Source organism: Lipomyces japonicus (genome assembly GCF_038497905.1).
Source record: "Lipomyces japonicus strain CBS 7319 unplaced genomic scaffold V1514scaffold_13, whole genome shotgun sequence".
Taxonomy (NCBI): Eukaryota; Fungi; Ascomycota; class Lipomycetes; order Lipomycetales; family Lipomycetaceae; genus Lipomyces; species Lipomyces japonicus.
The window spans coordinates 261390-277990 of NW_027117825.1; the positions used below are offsets into that span (position 1 = coordinate 261390).

At 42.2% G+C, this 16601-nt stretch overlaps 7 protein-coding genes across 7 annotated transcripts; 4 read left to right on the forward strand and 3 right to left on the reverse strand.

Moving 5' to 3' along the window:
* Positions 1-20: 20 nt before the first annotated feature.
* V1514DRAFT_328969 (RNA pol II accessory factor, Cdc73 family-domain-containing protein) lies at positions 21-1305 on the reverse strand. Its single transcript, XM_066927269.1, has one exon. It carries the CDS (start codon positions 1251-1253, stop codon positions 75-77), a length of 1179 nt encoding a protein of 392 aa, XP_066784175.1. The 5' UTR covers positions 1254-1305; the 3' UTR covers positions 21-74.
* V1514DRAFT_367110 (thioredoxin-like protein) lies at positions 1306-3900 on the forward strand. Its single transcript, XM_066929856.1, has 2 exons — positions 1306-2722; positions 2781-3900. The coding sequence occupies exons 1-2, from the start codon at positions 1502-1504 to the stop codon at positions 3708-3710; spliced, it is 2151 nt and encodes a 716-aa protein (XP_066784176.1). The 5' UTR covers positions 1306-1501; the 3' UTR covers positions 3711-3900.
* A 72-nt stretch (positions 3901-3972) lies between these two features.
* Positions 3973-7674, forward strand: V1514DRAFT_328971 (Fusaric acid resistance protein-like-domain-containing protein). The gene is made up of 6 exons (XM_066927270.1): positions 3973-6270; positions 6324-6617; positions 6684-6978; positions 7038-7146; positions 7215-7376; positions 7443-7674. Exons 1-6 carry the CDS (start codon positions 4055-4057, stop codon positions 7538-7540), a joined length of 3174 nt encoding a protein of 1057 aa, XP_066784177.1. The 5' UTR covers positions 3973-4054; the 3' UTR covers positions 7541-7674.
* On the reverse strand, positions 7340-8226 carry V1514DRAFT_328975 (mitochondrial 54S ribosomal protein mL61). Its single transcript, XM_066927271.1, has 2 exons — positions 7894-8226; positions 7340-7823 (listed from the first exon to the last, which is right to left on the reverse strand). The coding sequence occupies exons 1-2, from the start codon at positions 8165-8167 to the stop codon at positions 7675-7677; spliced, it is 423 nt and encodes a 140-aa protein (XP_066784178.1). The 5' UTR covers positions 8168-8226; the 3' UTR covers positions 7340-7674.
* A 48-nt stretch (positions 8227-8274) lies between these two features.
* V1514DRAFT_305390 (uncharacterized protein) lies at positions 8275-10139 on the forward strand. The gene is made up of 2 exons (XM_066925652.1): positions 8275-8551; positions 8629-10139. The coding sequence occupies exons 1-2, from the start codon at positions 8522-8524 to the stop codon at positions 9766-9768; spliced, it is 1170 nt and encodes a 389-aa protein (XP_066784179.1). The 5' UTR covers positions 8275-8521; the 3' UTR covers positions 9769-10139.
* An 89-nt stretch (positions 10140-10228) lies between these two features.
* V1514DRAFT_278988 (kinase-like domain-containing protein) lies at positions 10229-11575 on the reverse strand (the record flags this gene model as incomplete). Its single annotated transcript, XM_066924999.1, has 4 exons — positions 10229-10605; positions 10654-10910; positions 10971-11439; positions 11506-11575. 4 exons carry the CDS (start codon positions 11573-11575, stop codon positions 10229-10231), a joined length of 1173 nt encoding a protein of 390 aa, XP_066784180.1.
* Positions 11576-12898: 1323 nt separating this feature from the next.
* On the forward strand, positions 12899-16560 carry V1514DRAFT_292320 (armadillo-type protein). Its single transcript, XM_066925339.1, has 4 exons — positions 12899-13136; positions 13199-13692; positions 13745-15756; positions 15807-16560. The coding sequence occupies exons 1-4, from the start codon at positions 12952-12954 to the stop codon at positions 16482-16484; spliced, it is 3369 nt and encodes a 1122-aa protein (XP_066784181.1). The 5' UTR covers positions 12899-12951; the 3' UTR covers positions 16485-16560.
* The last annotated feature ends 41 nt before the right edge of the window (positions 16561-16601 follow it).

Consider the following 16601-nt stretch of genomic DNA (forward strand, 5'->3'; position numbering starts at 1 on the left):
GGCTTGCCTTTTCCCCGCGATTAGTTTACACAAAACAGATAATATATTACATAATCTACATGAAAATCAATCAATTACTGCTGACGCCGGCCGGTGAAGCCTCGAAGCTCCATATATTTATCTAGCCTGTCCCACAGGCCCTCCACGGTCTCTCGGTCTCTGAACCTGTGGATTTTGTCCACTGTAACAACGTCCACGTTCCACTGACGAACGTTCTCTGGTATGGGATCTCCAGCAAATGCCACATAAAACCCCTTAACCTTCTGAAACAATTCTTTCGGATCTGACCATTTGTATGTTCTAAACTGCCATGTCTGGCCTGTGGTGAAGACTGCAACCACCCTGTCCCAGTAGTCGGGCTTAAACCTTTCAGAAGAGTCGACAACCACAAACCTGAAATTGCCAAGCCTGTTAGACGAACGAGATACCATCTTTAAGTTTGCGGTGCTGGATCCAGCAGGCGCAGGCACAAAAGACCCCTTCTCGAGGAATTCTTTAACGTTAGCCATAGTTAATAGTGAAGACGCGGAGGGAGAAAGAAGAATAATGGGGTCGCGGCGCTTGGACTGAGATGACGACGAAGAAGGTGAGGAAGACACGGCAGGAGCAGTACGGGAGCTAGGACGGCCGTTCGCTGAAGATCCTCTGCTGCGCAGTCTTTCGATAAAATATTCACTGGCATCTTTACGAATGTAAGAAAAGTCAGTATGCTTGATGCCTCGTAAAACCGAATTACGATTAAGCAGTACTCGTTCTTTATTGTAGGTATTTTGCAAGACCGGATCTATCTCTCTAGATTTGAACTTTGCCGCAGCGGATACCTGTTCAGCTGCCACGGCTGCGTCGGCCGCCGATGATGACAAAGACGTTTCCGGAGTGATGTATTCAGATTGTTCGTCTGCACCTTCCAGCCATGTTACCAGTGAAGTTCGCTCTATGAAAGTAAGATTGACCACGTCTTTTTCACCGCACAATGAGATGTAGCTCGCAACGTTCTCCTCGCGGCAGACCCAACAAAAATATGCCGCCCGAAGATCAACCGGACCACCAGCTGAGTTAGGACCCGGTTTTCTGACAAATCTGGTCGCAACCGCAAGGGACAGTGGAGCCACGGCCTTGTCTGCCGGGAAGGCGAGATGCGATGCCTTGGCGATGTCGTCAACCGGAGAGGACTCTGGATCTGCTGATTCCAAAAGCACCGGTGAAGCACCAGCTGCAATTGCGTGGCGAAGAAGCTTGAGCGAATCGGCCATTGATCAGACTGACGATGCTGGACGCGAAGCAAGTGCAAGAACTGGTTGGGTCTCTCTTGTCCTCTTGTCTTGGTTTGAATTATGTTGGCATGCACCAAAATCTCGGGGTTAGGTTTCACGAAGTCGCGGTGGTTTGCAAATAAATAATCGTTGCGGACGACTTCAACCACGTTTGCATTGACAGGTATTCATTAGCCAATTACTTTTTCCGCCCGCTGGTCTGGATCAATATTTTGCTCAAGCCAGCTATGCGGTCTATTTTTTTTCTTTTTGTTTTTCTTGCCCTCTTATGCGCGCCTGGGTTCGTTGTTGCTGACGAAGAGCCCGCTCAGGGGGGCAGTGAATCTCCTGCAGACCCTACCATTGAACTCACGCCAAAGAACTTCAAATCTTCTGTTGCAACTGGCTATTGGTGGGTAAAGCATTATTCTCCTTACTGCTCGCATTGTCGCGTTGTTGCGCCGGTATGGACTAAAGTTGCCTCTGACCTGGCCGCCGAAGCTACCGCCACAGACTTCCACTTTGCAAACGTTGATTGCATTGCCAATGGTGACATATGCGAACAAAACGATGTGTCGGCTTATCCAAGCTTTGTTCTTTTTAAAGATGGCGTTATTGTTGAGCATTATCCTTTAAGAGGTGCGCGCACTTATGAGGGCCTGCTCAGCTACGCCCGCAAGTTCATTAAGCCATCATCATCATCACCTTCTTTGACTTCTTCGCTGTCGGCGTCCACGTCCATGTCCACGTCCACGTCCACGTCCACGTCCACGTCCACGTCCACGTCCACGCCTGCATCTGCGCCTGCATCTGCATCTGCATCTGCACCTGCATATGCATCTGCGCTGGCCACTGATACGTCTGATACGTCTGATTCGATAAATATTGCATCTTCAACATCATCGTCTTCTTTGGATAAGGATGGTTCTGTCCAGAAGGTGACTACGGGATCGTCCAAGGGGCACGTGCGCGATGAGCCCGAGTCGTTGAAGGCAGAGCAATTCGTGGTTTTGGAGAAAGACAACGACAAGCTTCCTAATCCTTCAGGAGTATCTATTCCTCTTAGTCAAGAATCCTTTACTAAACTTGTCACTTCTACTCATGACGGATACTTCATCAAGTTTTATGTGCCGTGGTGTGGCCACTGTCAGGCTTTGGAGCCGGCATGGTTGGAACTCGCTAGGCAAATGCAGGGAAAACTTAACATTGCCGAAGTTAATTGTGAAGAAGAAAAGCGACTGTGCAAGGACGCTAGAGTGCGTGGATATCCGTCATTATTGTATTTTGTTGGAAACGAACGTGTCGAATACGATGGTCTTCGCGGTGTGGGCGATCTAATGGCATTTGCAAACAGGGCAATCAATGCTCGCGTGCGCTCTGTCGATGCTGCAGAGGTTGAGCAGATTGAAAAGAAGGAGGAAGTTTACTTTTTGTACTTTTATGATGAAAGTGCCGTTAAGGAAGACTTTGTAAGTGTCTTTTTGTTGCCTATTTATCGTATGCTAATTTTTTTTTAAAAAAAAATAGGACGCTCTTGATCGCGTTTCACTTCCTCTGATTGGACATGCACCTCTTTTCACTACCAAGTCATCTATTCTTGCTTCTCGCTTCCGCGTTACCACGTTTCCCCGCCTGGTTGTCATCAACGATGGCCGACCATCGTATTATACGGCGCTTTCTCCCAAGGATCTTCGGGATCACTTGAAAGTACTTGCTTGGATGAAGACTGTTTGGCTTCCAGTTTTGCCAGAGCTCTCTGCTGCTAATTCACACGAGATTATGAAAGGTAGAACAGTTGTTCTTGGTATTCTTGACAAGTCCAAGGAGGAAGACTTTGAAATCGCCAAGAAGGAATTAAAAGCCGCCGCGGTTGAATTTCTTGACATTCGAGTTGGCGAAGACAAAGCCGAAAGACAAAATCAGAGAGAGTTGAAAGAATTGAAAATTGAAGAAGCCAAGGATAAGGATGATAACAAGGCATTGATGGAGGCTCAGAATATTCATATTGTTGTGCAACCGCGCAAAAGTGTCGGTTTTGCTTGGGTTGACGGTTTGTTTTGGGAAAGATGGCTTCAGAAGACGTATGGCATCGACGTTCGGATAGCTGGCCAGCGAGTGATCATTAACGATGAAGATAAGAAAGTATATTGGGACGAAACAATTGATGGCAAGCCAATTACTGCAAACAAGCAAACCGTTCTTGAATCACTTCGAACAATTATCGACAACCGCAACAAGATAAAGCCAAAGGCAACAACAAGTAGATTTGTGACTGCTCTTGTTTCACTTAAAGAAAGCAGTCAGGGATACCCAATTACTCTGCTAACGTCTGGAGTGATTTTCGTCCTTGTTGTCGCTTTCTGGTGGAAGGGCAAAATTAGACGGCTGACACGCAACATCTCCGGGTCTTCTAATCATTCTATTTCCGTTGCATCATCTGGTGGTAAATTTGATTAAAAAATTGTTAGATGTTTATAATGATGTATTTGGAAAGCTCAGTGAAGTTATGTCTTACATATTGATTTCTTTTTCTTTTTTTTTTTCTTTTTTCTTTTTTTGTCCTGTCGTTGGTTTGTATTTTGCGTCACATATGATAGCCTTGTATCCTATATTTTCCTACTAGAAAAAATGATTATTTGAATTGTAAATAAGTTACGTGTTAATCATGTGTAGATCGAGGATATTCGCGTTAATGCGGCTCGTTATCGTTGGAAAGTAAAATCACTTCAAAATACCAGTTAAAGATCTACGTGTTAATTGTTAACGATTCTATCTATCGGTGATGGTTCAAACCATATGGAATGGAAAATCTGATTGAAGTCGAGTCACAATCTGCCACGGGCGCAAAAGCAACAGGCCCAGCTTTTGCTGGATCAAGTTCAACGACTAGCAAACGTCACGAGGAAATTGAAATGGATGGCAGATCAAGAGACCAACATCAGGTTCAACAGTCAGAAGATGGCACAAGCAAAAATTCCAAACTTATCAATAGGTCTGAGCATAATTTTTCACCAAGACCATATTCATTACTGAGAAATTACTCGCTTATTATTCCAGAAACCGGTGAACGAGTGCGAAGGCAAATCACGCTAGACTCGTTCCCCGCCTCTGGCACAGAACGCGCAATTAGCAGCGGCCGCCAGCAATTGATTGACGAGGAAGGAGAAATTGAGCAAGAGCTTGACGAGGCCACAGCATTACTATTAGAAGACCCAGTTGCAGCGGGGCAACGAATATCGACCACTTCTGGCTTGCAAAGACTAAATATTGTTGTTAAGCGATGGGCGGCACAACGGTCGTGGTCAGTCCAGTGGGCCAGATGGCTATACAAAAAAATCGTGGTTGAAGAATACAGCAAGCCGCTGAAATGTTCACTAACATATTTTTTGGCTTCATTAACTGTTTATTCGGCGATGCTCTCACCATTGTTTGGCACGAGCGACGGAAAACACTTGGCTGCAACAGTTACAGTATATTTCTACCCTTCCAGGTCAATAGGAAGCATGCTGGAAGCAATAATGTTTGCAGAAATAAGTTTGCTATATAGCGCAATTTTGTCATTTCTCAGCATGGAAGTTGTCAATTTGTTTAGTCGTCTCAGCCTGATCGAATTGGGATATGCAATTGTTTTATTCGTGTTTTGTGCTGGCGGATTGGGGTCTATTGCGTTAATGAAGCATAAAGTCGGAAAACCATCATTTAATACAGCGTGCTCTCTTGCATCCACTTCATTTGCGACAATCCTCATACGTGAAGGTGCAATTCAAGCGGGCCAAGTCTCGTTTGCCCAAATCAGGAGGGTCATGTTTACTGTGCATTTTGGCGTTGCTATCGCTGTAAGCGTTTGCTTTTTAATCTTTCCTTATACCGCAATCGGAAAACTAAAACAAACGTCGAACAATATTATGGATACATATTCACTCATCCTGGCAACATTAACTCGATCTTTCTTGGCAGGCACAAATGTGACTGCTAGTGAGATTGAGAACCTGTTTAGAAATGCACGTTCGTTGTTTACCAAATTAGATACGTATTTGGGCGAGGCCAAGTTTGAGCATTACATTAAGGGCACCGAAGCTGAGTTTTTTATTCATGCCAGGCTTGTGAAGTCAATTCAAAGTCTAACACAGCATCTTGGAGGACTGCATAGTTCGCTGGCAATGGAATGGCATTTGACAACCACACAAATCGGGCATAGTCGATCACAATGTGCCCAGATTTTTGATATTTTTGTCTACTATCTTGGTCCTCCAATGAAATCGCTTACGTTTACAATCAAACGCATACTAGAATCTATCCCGTTTGATGATGAAACGATGGAGGTTTATGTGAACGAAAACTATGAGCAAAGCTTAAACATGGCACTTGAGATGTATAATATTGCTAGGACTAAAGCTTTACGGGAGATTTATTCACTTGACGTGTTCGCTAACAGAACCATTGGCGAAGGTCATGACGATCTTGCCATAATTTTGGAAGAAGTTGCTTCCACTTGTGGCCAATTTTCACATGGGTTGGCAGACTTGTCAAAGGAAGTTCAAGGGATATTGGAAATTATGAAAGACTATAAGCAATATGTGGGCCAAGGAAGACAACGATCATGGTGGTGGATTGTATTTTGGAAGGACAATCCACAAAACTACAAAAAGGTCGTTACCATGGAAGATCGTGTCACCGTACCTCAAACATTTTCGCATCTATTTAGCGACGACGAATCAGAAATAAAGCAAAATGAAAATATTAGTGCCAAGGAGCGATTTTCTTTACGTGTATGGAGATCATTGCGTGTGTTTAGGAGGAATGATGTCAAATATGGCATTAAAGTGGGCATCGGTGCATTACTTTTTACGCTTCCAGCATTCTTTGAAAAAACTAGGCCTATTTACAGTCATTACAGAGCTGAATGGGGCCTGGTAGCGTTTGTTATTATGATGAACATGTCTATTGGCGGCACTACGTCCACAGTAGCTTACCGTTTGTGTGGTACTGCCATAGGATGTTTGTCGGCTTATGTCGCGTGAGTCGATATGCTTTGATTGGGCATTAAACAGGTCTGTTAATTTGAATTAGATGGCAGCTTTTCCCGTCAAATAAGGCGATGCTTTCTTTGTGTGGACTGCTTATTGCATTTCCGTGCTTTGTCGTAATCCTGAGGTGGAAAAAAAACAATTCTTTTGGCCGATTTATTTTGTTGTCGTTTAATCTTACTGCGCTTTATTCGTACAGTTTATCACAGAATGATTTTGACGATGATCGTAATGAAGACGAGGGCGGCGCGAACCCGTATGTTGGCGAGATTGCGATTCACCGACTGATCGCAGTCAGCTGTGGCGTTTTATGGGGTCTGTTCATCACATTCTATGTGTAAGTGTGCTCAATCGCGGATAAATGTGAGATTATGTGTGGCTAACAATGGAAAAATAAATACAGATGGCCTAACAGCGCCAGATCTAATTTAAAGCGCAAGCTGTCAATTTTATTAATCAGAATGGGGTTGATATGGAAGAATGACCCTTTATCTAGTTTGGCGCACCACGGTGAATCTTTGCAGCCATACATTAGCATTCAAGATGAGCAGACGTTGCAGCGATCACTGTTAAAGATGGGACATTTGGTATCAGCAGCAGATGATGAATACCGCCTGAAAGGCCCATTTAATACAAAGGAATACAAAAAAATCATGGAAACCACACAAGATATTTTGGATGCATATCATAATATTAACGTGAGTTTTTCCCAGTTATTAGTTTTTAATTTATCATGTTGACAATAATGTGTATATAGTCATTAATTACAAAAGACCTGTTTGCTTCAGAAGGAGAAGCACGGATTATTGCGTCCACATCAGAAGAGCGCAAGGAGCTTAGCAACCGCATATTTTTGTTATTTTATTGTACGAGGTTTTTTTTTTTTTTTTTTTTTTACGTAACTTTTTTAGACAATTAACCGGTCATTTTTTAGTAATTGCATCTGCGTTGCGGCTTGGTCTTCCATTGCCGAATCATTTGCCTAATACTCAACATGCCAGAGATCGCATGATTGTGAAGATTAACCAGTATCGAATGAGGGAATATGATGCGAATGCAGTCAGCGATGATGATTTCGTGCTCTTCTATGCGTACAGTAAGTGACACGACGCCCCATGTACCGAAATTAGTAGCAGGAAATTGTTTGACTAACAAAACATAGTTTTGGCGACGTTGTCGATAAACGAGGGCTTGCTACAGATAATTGCGAGCATACAAGAGATATATGGGGCGATTGAAGAGGAAGCGTTAACGATATAGTGGGTATCGTGTTCTTGACCGTTCACGGTCGACAAACAATGTTTAATGTAATATCCCGATTCTAGGCTTTGAAATCTAAATAAATATGTACAACAATGTGCTCCTCCAAATAACAACGTTCAGTAACCAAATAATTATCGATTTAGTTTGATATTCAAATTTGGATTTCCACGAGGGGCGGTAGTAATGGCGACAAGCTTTGCGTCGGTAAGGTTGACAAATTCTTCAAGAATGACTTTTGATAACTTGTTTTTGATGTCTAGCGTGAGACTAGGTTGATCAGCTAAAAAAAAAAAGATAGTATTAGCAACAGACATATATATATATGGTTTCGGTTAATCAATCGCGCATACCATAATCGACCGTAAGCAAAGCCGGTGCTTTTTGATGTTCTTCAATCGTAGTAGCATGTTCCCGGGAAACCTCTATGGCCAGGGACGGGTTGTGAAACCGGATTTGGGGCAGATATTCGCGCCAAAACTTCCTGGCTCCCATGTGGCCGAACTTGTTCAAATACTTGAAGCTCAGTCGAATGCCGGTGATGTTCTTGGGCACGTGAACCGCACCTTGACCGACTGCCAGCCTGGTCATTATCTTGGACTGCGCAATATACCGTGAACTAACCATGGCTTTGCAAATGCAACGTTACAAGAATTAAATCACCACCACCTTCTTGATATAAAATCTCCTCCGTTTCGGAGCCCGGGAGCATCCCAATTACCGCATAAGTGCGCAAACAAACATCACGTGATATATGCCAGCTGCAGCTGCCGGCATAAAGCTTACCGCCGTGTCTGCGGATATGCCGCATGTGCCACGCACTACGCGGACACAGCCACGCGTAATTATATAGAGAGTGACAATGCGCCCGGGGGCCCGGCGTCCAGTCAGCTATTTATATTATATTATCTTGTCACGGTAAGCTATTTTTTTCCCTCTCGTGAGTGCTCCTCATTTGCAAACGTTTGCACAGTCTTCATCATGGCTCGATCTGGCCGAAAATATTCGAGGGTATGTATTTGGTTCTGCTTCTGCTGCAGCAGCAGCAGCAGCCAAGAGCTGGTTGCTGACCGATATATGTTGTACAGTTACCACGTAATCCACCAAGTGGCCAATCCTCGCTGCCACGGCAATCGACGTCTTCCTCGCTGTCGTCTTCACTATCATTGGCCGACATAAGCTCGCCGATTTCATCGTCTACGGCCGCTCGTGACTCGGTATCGTCACCCGGTGGCGTGTCGTTGTCAACGATGCCCAAGTCGCCTCCACCTTCATTCCGATCCACTGCGTCATATATGCCTATCCAACCAGACGACCCACTCGCCCGCTCGTTTGATGTCCCAGGCGAGGAAGAAGAAGATGACGATGATCATGTTCAGCGCGAGAGCGATGATTATTTTTTCCGCAGGTCAGGCTCAAATAGTGACGTGGTGTCCAGCACTGAGAATAACGGCGCCGAAGGCACTCGCCTGCTGCCCACAACCGATCAAACTGCCGCTCACGAAAGCTATCCTGCTCAAGATCCTGCATTGAATTCGTCTTCATCGGCTTCGTCTTCTGCTAACCATGCTGCGCCATCAAACTCTAATGATGGCGTCTTTGCAAACATCACGGCTAAACCAGAAGCCAATGAAAAGCCGGCAGAGGAAAATCCACCGTCATATGAGGAAGCCGCGGCTGATGCTACTCCTCCATACTGGGAAACTACCATCATCGCTCCCGGCATGGGCTCAGACGAAGTATTCATCGATGGACTCCCGGTTGGCAATTTTTTCAACTTTGTCTGGAACATGCTGATTTCAATGTCATTTCAGTTTGTTGGGTTCTTACTAACCTATCTTCTTCATACCACACACGCGGCAAAGAACGGTTCTCGCGCTGGTCTCGGTATTACTCTGATTCAATACGGGTTTTACCTTAGATCCGCTCCTGATGACGTGGCCGACCCTGGTGGCGAAGACTCTGCATCAGCGGCTGCCAAGGCAGCTGTTGACCCTAATTCATACGATGTCCAATCTGCTTCCGCATATAATAGTACAACTTCCGATACAGCATTATACGGAGGCTCTATGGATTCCTCAGAATGGTTTTCATATTTTCTCATGTTGGCTGGCTGGTTTCTTTTGATCAAGTCCTTGGCAAATTTTTTCCGGGTCCGAAAAATGGAACAAGTTATTTTAAGAGCCCCAGACTCTGCATCTGCGCAAATTACTGAGACAGCAGTTTAATGTGGAGAGGGGTTGTTTATTGACTTTTCTAAAATATAATTATGAAGTTTGATTAATAAGCTATGCTGCGTTCGTTACATTGATTGTATTACAAAAATGGTATATATGTAAATGCCTAAATTTGTCGACATTTTTTTTTTTTTTTTCTTTCATATTTGTTTTCGTTTTTGCTTTACTAGAATTGGGTATATTATTGTTATAATCTTTATGCATGTTTGTTGTGTATTACATTTCTTTTCTTTTCTTGATTTTTTTTTTTTTTGGAAATGCAAGTGGGCGGATCACGTTGAATTTTTTTTTGTTGTCCTAAGCTTGTGATTGGTTGGAAGGTGTATGGTTAATATAAATTATGTTTTTTTTTGAAGAATAAGCAAATTATTTTCATAAATTATAAACTCAACCACATGCAAACATTATTATTAATTTGTAATCGTCATCTTGATGAATGAATTGCGGCTTGCTAGAGGTCAGCCAGGAACGGGTGCTTTAGGGCATCAGATGCTGACATGCGGGTTTGAAAGTCCACATCCATGCACTTACGAAGAAAATCATAGGCAAGAATCTCTTCATCAGTAAACTCAGTGTCCGAATATGCCGCATCATTTGTACCGCTTAACCAGTTGCATATCTCTTCAAACCCCCAACCTTCATCAAACACGGACGGGATCGTGATTTCTAGTGCCGCACCGTGCTGGCGCGCACATTTGATCATCTTGTGCTTGCCCAATAATGTTGCAATCTCAATCATGGCGTCGATATCGTCTGATGAATTGAAAAATGGGAACCGCCTGCTTAGAAATGATAAAAGTATGACGCCTGCTGACCATACGTCAATTTCTAGTGAATTGTTAGATTATATACACATGTAAATATGCAAATACATACTTGTAGTTTGGTTTAAGCATTTAAATAGAACTTCAGGAGCTCTAAATCCACGAGTTCCTGCACGATTCGCGCGACGTCCTGGCCTGGTGTCATTTTTCATATACCCACCTACTGACGGTCTCTCTGCCGCACGACGAACGTGATCTGGCTCTTTGTCTTCGCGACACACGCAATATGATGGGTCAAGGTATTCTCGTTCAGCAAGTCCGAAATCAACTAAGACACCCCGTCGTTTTGCTGGGTGGTAAAGAAAATTGCTTATTTTAAAAAAAGTTAGTAAATCAATTAGTTCCGTCATAACGTCAATTGAGACTTACGTTGGCTTGATATCCCTGTGCAATATATGAAGTTTGTGAACATGTTCTAGGCCAGTAAATAAATTTTTCATGTAATGTCGCATCTCAGAAATAGACATGATTCTGTAGAAATCTCTAAAATCCAAATGATCGCAGTAAGGAAGAATGGCCACAACTTGATCCAAATCCCGAAATGCAGTGATTAATGGTGCGATAGAAGTACAACCTGAAAGGTCATGTAAAAGTTCGAGCTCGTTCAAAATACGCTGAGGACTGCTTGTTACATATATTCTCTTGATTGCAACAAGTTTTCTAGATCGATGATATATTTTAGTATGCTTAATATCTTTGCGTTTTTTTACCGGATGAACCAAATTAGTTTCTAGATCAACAAGCTTTCGTTTCTTTTCCGGTGTCCGATCCAAATCCCATCTATCCTCGTAATTATCGTACTCCAAATCTTCTGCTTTGTAAACCGAGCTAAAGGTGCCTAGAATGTTTTTTTTAGTTTTTTTTGGTTTTTTATTTTGATGTCAAAAATAAAAGAACAACTCACCTTCGCCAATCTTATTAATCAGTCGAAAGCGAGACCCAAGACTTTTGAACGACTTGCTAAAAGTCTCCATTTCCAGAATAATATTCTCATCCACTTCTTCGCGCTCTTGTTCTTCTGTGCTATCATCATCATCATCATCATCATCATCATCATCATCATCATCATCATCATCATCATCATCACCATCATCATCATCATCATCATCATCATCATCATCATCATCATCATCATCATCATCATCATCATCATCATCTTCTTCTTCTTCTTCTTCTTCTTCATCATCATCTTCACTTAATTGATCTCCTTCTGAGCCAGAAATTTTAGAACTCTCATGTCTTAATTTTAAATTATCTGTAACTTTTTCATCATGGCTTTTATCGCCAGCACTGGTATCATAAACATTACTGTCGATCATGAAGGAGTCTTGATCGACCTCGTCGGTTAATTCTTGATCATTTGTTTTACCAATGACAGTTTGATCTTTCTTGAAACCACGATCTTCTGTGTGATCATAATCATTCTCAGCGAATTGAAGCACCTTTGCCACACGGTCATGGCCCAAAGGTGTGGTCTCACTGTCATTTGTCAATAATGAGTTTGCAACTAATTCTTGCCCCCCTTCATCATCATCATCATCTTCTTCTTCTTCTTCATCTTCTTCTTCTTCCTCAATTAAAGTTTCTGTTCTATTTGCGACTGCATAAGCCGCCTCCTTCAACAAGTTAGAAAAATATGCTTTTGTATCCAAGTCCAGTGAAGCTTACAAGTATGCTGGTACCGACACGGTTCGAAGCTTTAGGCGTTTCGACTAAAACTGTATCGTGACTCCTGGGATCCACGTCTTCTTGAAAAACATCCTGTTCTGCGGTTGTTTCTTCCTCCTAAGCCCGAGGTTAGTCCTGCTCATTTGATGCACGCCCCAGAACATACCGTTGTAAATGTCTCAGCTTCTTCAGATTCGTCGTCGATCTCCTGTTCACACTCGTTGGCTACTATTGCCTAAAGCAAATAATAATTAAATAAAGACTACCAGCAACAGCAAGCCAATGTCATTTACCTTTGCCATATAATGACTCGTCGATTTTACGACCAGCCGCCGACTGTGCTTGCTAATTATTGATTCTGGTAATATTTTCACGTCACCAACTCCGGTCACGCTTAAACTTGAAATGGCTGACGAACTTCGAGTTCTTGAGCGCCACATATACAAACCACTTAAAACAATGCGTACTTTATGAAATGCAGCGAAACTTGGAGTGTTTGAGAATCTCTAAATGCGCTGGCACGCGCCTTCCGCCAAAAAGTGCACTGCGGCGCGTTGTCTGGGACACGGACATGTCAACAAACAAACATTAGGGTTTCTGTGACGTTTCTTCAATCCATTTTGATTTGGGCAGAAATACAATCTTCCATAATTTTTGTGTGTCAGTGTTTTGTTTAAAGGGGATGGATAATTTTGTGCTTTCGGAACATTTAACCGCATACCTTTCTGATCCATCAACGCTTATCTCGTTTGACTTCTCAGATGGCCAGATTGAGGATGAGCTCGACCGCGCTATTGACGCAATTGCAGTTGATTCAGACGCTCTAGCAGAAGAGCAAAATTTTGAATCGCTTGAAGCTATGCTACTGTACAGTAACCTTTTCAAATTGGTTTTTTTTTTTTTTGGATTTAGACTAACGTGAACCACAGGAGGTTTCCTGAACTATCAAATCAGTCCAAGCTAAAGTTGACGGATCTCCTTATTTCTGGTCTTGCATCACAAGCAGAAACTGCGTATCAACTTATCGAGTCTGATGAGCATGAATTGTATTCAAAACAACGGACTCTTCTTGAAATGTACAGTTTTTTACTTCAATGGGCCGTGGCTGCTTTGGAAAAAGGAAACACGATAGGCCCTCAGGCAGTCTCTAAATCCAAAACTAAAAAGGCGGGAAGTGGTAACTCTAATACAAACGATACGATAGAACAGTTGCAAAGTGCACTAGATGTTATGTGCAAAGTTCAGAAGCTGAAATTATCAAAGTTGTTTGTAGCCACGTCAGAGCGCGACCTGTTTATTAGTCTTTACACGCGATCAGCATATTTAATAATGGAAAGTGAACAAAACCTGAAAGTTTTAAGCTTAAAAATGCACGTGTTCAAGGTTCTCTGCATTGCGATTAAGCATCACGGTCACGGATTTGGTAAGATAGCAAAACCATAATTTAGATTATTATGTTTCTAATCAAAGATTAGGTGCCCAAATTTCGCTAGTTCAAAACTTAACATACTACGATCATCTTTCAGAACATATCGCAGAATTTTTGCGGATTCTTTATGAACAATATGATTATTCACAACTTACTGAAGATATTCTACGAGAACTTAGTAATAAGGAATTTAATAGTAACGACAACAAGGGACCTAAATCAGTCTCAGCGTTTTGGGTTAAGCTCTCTGAACTTTGTCCTCGTTTAGTTATCAAGAAAATGACTTTTCTTATCAAGCATTTAGACAGCGAATCTTATACCCTTAGATGTGCAATAATTGAAGTGTGCGGCAATTTGATTTTGGAGTTGTCCGGTCAGGAAGATACAATGGAGACTTACAAGACTCAAATCAATTCATTTTTTGATGTTTTGGAAGAAAGATTTCTTGACATTAATCCGTATTGCAGATCAAAGGCTATTCAAGTATTTATCAAGCTTTGTGATGCGGAAACCACATTTTCCCAACGACGGCAGCAGGTCACAAATCTCGCCATTCAAAGTTTGGAAGATAAATCTAGCAACGTTAGAAGAAATGCTATCAAGTTTGTTTCGAAACTTATGGCCACTCATCCGTTTAGTCTTTTGCACGGTGGCCTGTTGCCGATAAATGAGTGGAACGATCGATTGAAAAACGTTGCAGAAGAATTGAATAAAATTCTTCCACCACTGGGTTCACCTGAGGTAGAGCACATTCCTGGAGACCTTTCTAAAATTGATGAAAATCTTTTGGATAGTCCGTCTGATGCGGAAGACGAAGATGATGACGAGCCTGGAAATGAAACCCTTAAGGAAGAATATGGCAATGCGGAGGTAATCAATCGACTTAAATTAACAAAGCAATATTACATCGAAGCACTCGCATTTATTCATAGCTTACACAAGGCTAGTAATATAATAAGCTCTTTATTGTCTGCCAAGAACAAAGGTGAAGTCATTGAAGCCATGGATTTTTTTGTTATAGCAGATGCATATAAATTAGATACCGCAAAGCTGGGAATCAGAAAAATGCTGCATCTTATTTGGACCAAGGCAAATAGCGACGAAGGAAGAGGAGTTCAGACTCACCTTGTTGAATGTTACCGGTCCCTTTTTTTCACTGCTCCAGAGGAATTTTCAGAAGGGGATACTTGCACTTTTATTGCCAGGAATCTCATTAGTTTGACTTACGGTGCTACTGCTGCTGAATTAACATCATTGGAACAGTTACTTGTAATTATTATGAAGAACAAACAGATGCCAGAACTTGTCATCAGAAAGTTGTGGCAGGTGTATGGTATTCAATCACGCGAAATTTCAAAGGCTCAGCGACGAGGTGCTATTATTGTTCTTGGCATGCTAGCCCTGTGTGATAGTAATATTGTTATCAAGGAGCTGGAAACACTGTTTCATGTTGGTCTTGGCGCACTGGGAAAGCATGACTTTGTGCTAGCTCGTTATACTTGCGTGGCCCTTCAAAGAATGGCTTTAAGCTCGCAAAAACTTCCCGATGATCACCCAGTTCTTCAAAGGCTATTAAGCGTAATGGAAATGTATTCAGAAAACAAGGATTGGTATGTGCTAGCAGAACAAGCAATTAATGCTGTGTATGCTCTTTCAAATAAGCCGGATTTTTTGGCGGCCAAGGTAATTCGTGCGAAAACCAGGTCTGTATTTGGAGGTCAGGCATCTGAATCATTACCTGATAACAGAAAGCAGTCTAGTACAATTGCTCTCTCGCAATTGCTTTTCATTGTAGGACATATCGCAATAAAAGCAATAGTTCATATTGAAGGGTATGAAAACGAGTTCAAAAGAAGGAAAATTTTGTATGAAAAGAACAAGGATTTGTCTTCTGCTACCAAGGACGAAATGGATTTAATTGGAAGTACGTCTGAGGATGATTTTACAGAAGCATTAAATCATATTCGCGAGCGTGAGCTTCTTTACGACAATATGGCTTTGCTGCAAAGGTTTGGAGGACTTGTGTCAGAGATTTGCTCCGATAATTTGAAATATAACGTGAGTACAGTGGTCCTAATCTTAATTTTGCATCAACTTATGAAAAATAGGACCCTCAACTGCAAATCTCGGCCACATTATGCTTAGCCAAATTGATGTGTGTATCTTCTAGTTATTGCGACGCTAATCTTCCGTTACTTCTCACGATTCTTGAGAAATCAAGAAATCCGGTAACAAGAAGCAACATTGTCATTGCGTTGGGTGACATGGCAGTTTGCTTCAATCATATAATTGACGAGAATACTGATTTCTTATACCGAAGATTGCACGATCCTGACAGCACTGTTCAAAGGACTTGCTTAATGACGCTTACGTTTTTAATTTTGGCAGGCCAGGTTAAGGTTAAAGGCCAGCTTGGAGAAATGGCAAAGTGTCTTGACGATGAGGATAAAAGCATCGCGGACCTTGCCAAAATGTTTTTCAGTGAACTTGCCCGCAAGGATAATGCAATCTACAATGGATACACGGACATATTTAGTACACTTTCGAACGACAACGACCTTGATGAAGAATCCTTCAAGCGAATTATCAAATTCTTATCGGCATTCGTCGAAAAGGAGAAGCATGCAAAGCAACTTGCGGAGAAACTTTCCTCACGTTTGCCTCGATGCGATAGTGAGAAGCAGTGGAACGATGTCACGTACGCGTTATCTCTGCTTCCTCACAAGAATGAAGATATTCAAAAATTGGTATCAGAAGGGTTTAAGGTGATCCAGACAGAAGCTTGAAGGTTTTATCTTGTTGTTAGGTTATTTTATAATTTGTATTTGTAATTGCTGATAATAATATACATTTTAAAAAGTATTTTGGTGCCTTGCAAGATTGATGTGGCTGCTTACCCGGCC

Excerpts from the sequence above, each read along its gene's own strand:
- V1514DRAFT_328975 (XM_066927271.1), bottom strand. The coding sequence starts at position 8,167 with ATGGTTAGTTCACGGTATATTGCGCAGTCCAAGATAATGACCAGGCTG. Across the intron at positions 7,824-7,893 it reads TTTGCTTACGGTCGATTATG|CTGATCAACCTAGTCTCACG; the intron begins GTATGCGCGATT and ends TTTTTTTTTTAG.
- V1514DRAFT_305390 (XM_066925652.1), top strand. The coding sequence starts at position 8,522 with ATGGCTCGATCTGGCCGAAAATATTCGAGG. Across the intron at positions 8,552-8,628 it reads CTGGCCGAAAATATTCGAGG|TTACCACGTAATCCACCAAG; the intron begins GTATGTATTTGG and ends TATGTTGTACAG.
- V1514DRAFT_328969 (XM_066927269.1), bottom strand. The coding sequence starts at position 1,253 with ATGGCCGATTCGCTCAAGCTTCTTCGCCACGCAATTGCAGCTGGTGCT.
- V1514DRAFT_328971 (XM_066927270.1), top strand. The coding sequence starts at position 4,055 with ATGGAAAATCTGATTGAAGTCGAGTCACAATCTGCCACGGGCGCAAAA. Across the intron at positions 6,618-6,683 it reads CTGTTCATCACATTCTATGT|ATGGCCTAACAGCGCCAGAT; the intron begins GTAAGTGTGCTC and ends AAATAAATACAG. Across the intron at positions 7,377-7,442 it reads CGTGCTCTTCTATGCGTACA|TTTTGGCGACGTTGTCGATA; the intron begins GTAAGTGACACG and ends AACAAAACATAG.
- V1514DRAFT_292320 (XM_066925339.1), top strand. The coding sequence starts at position 12,952 with ATGGATAATTTTGTGCTTTCGGAACATTTAACCGCATACCTTTCTGAT. Across the intron at positions 13,137-13,198 it reads TCGCTTGAAGCTATGCTACT|GAGGTTTCCTGAACTATCAA; the intron begins GTACAGTAACCT and ends CGTGAACCACAG. Across the intron at positions 13,693-13,744 it reads GCATCACGGTCACGGATTTG|GTGCCCAAATTTCGCTAGTT; the intron begins GTAAGATAGCAA and ends ATCAAAGATTAG.
- V1514DRAFT_367110 (XM_066929856.1), top strand. The coding sequence starts at position 1,502 with ATGCGGTCTATTTTTTTTCTTTTTGTTTTTCTTGCCCTCTTATGCGCG. Across the intron at positions 2,723-2,780 it reads GTGCCGTTAAGGAAGACTTT|GACGCTCTTGATCGCGTTTC; the intron begins GTAAGTGTCTTT and ends AAAAAAAAATAG.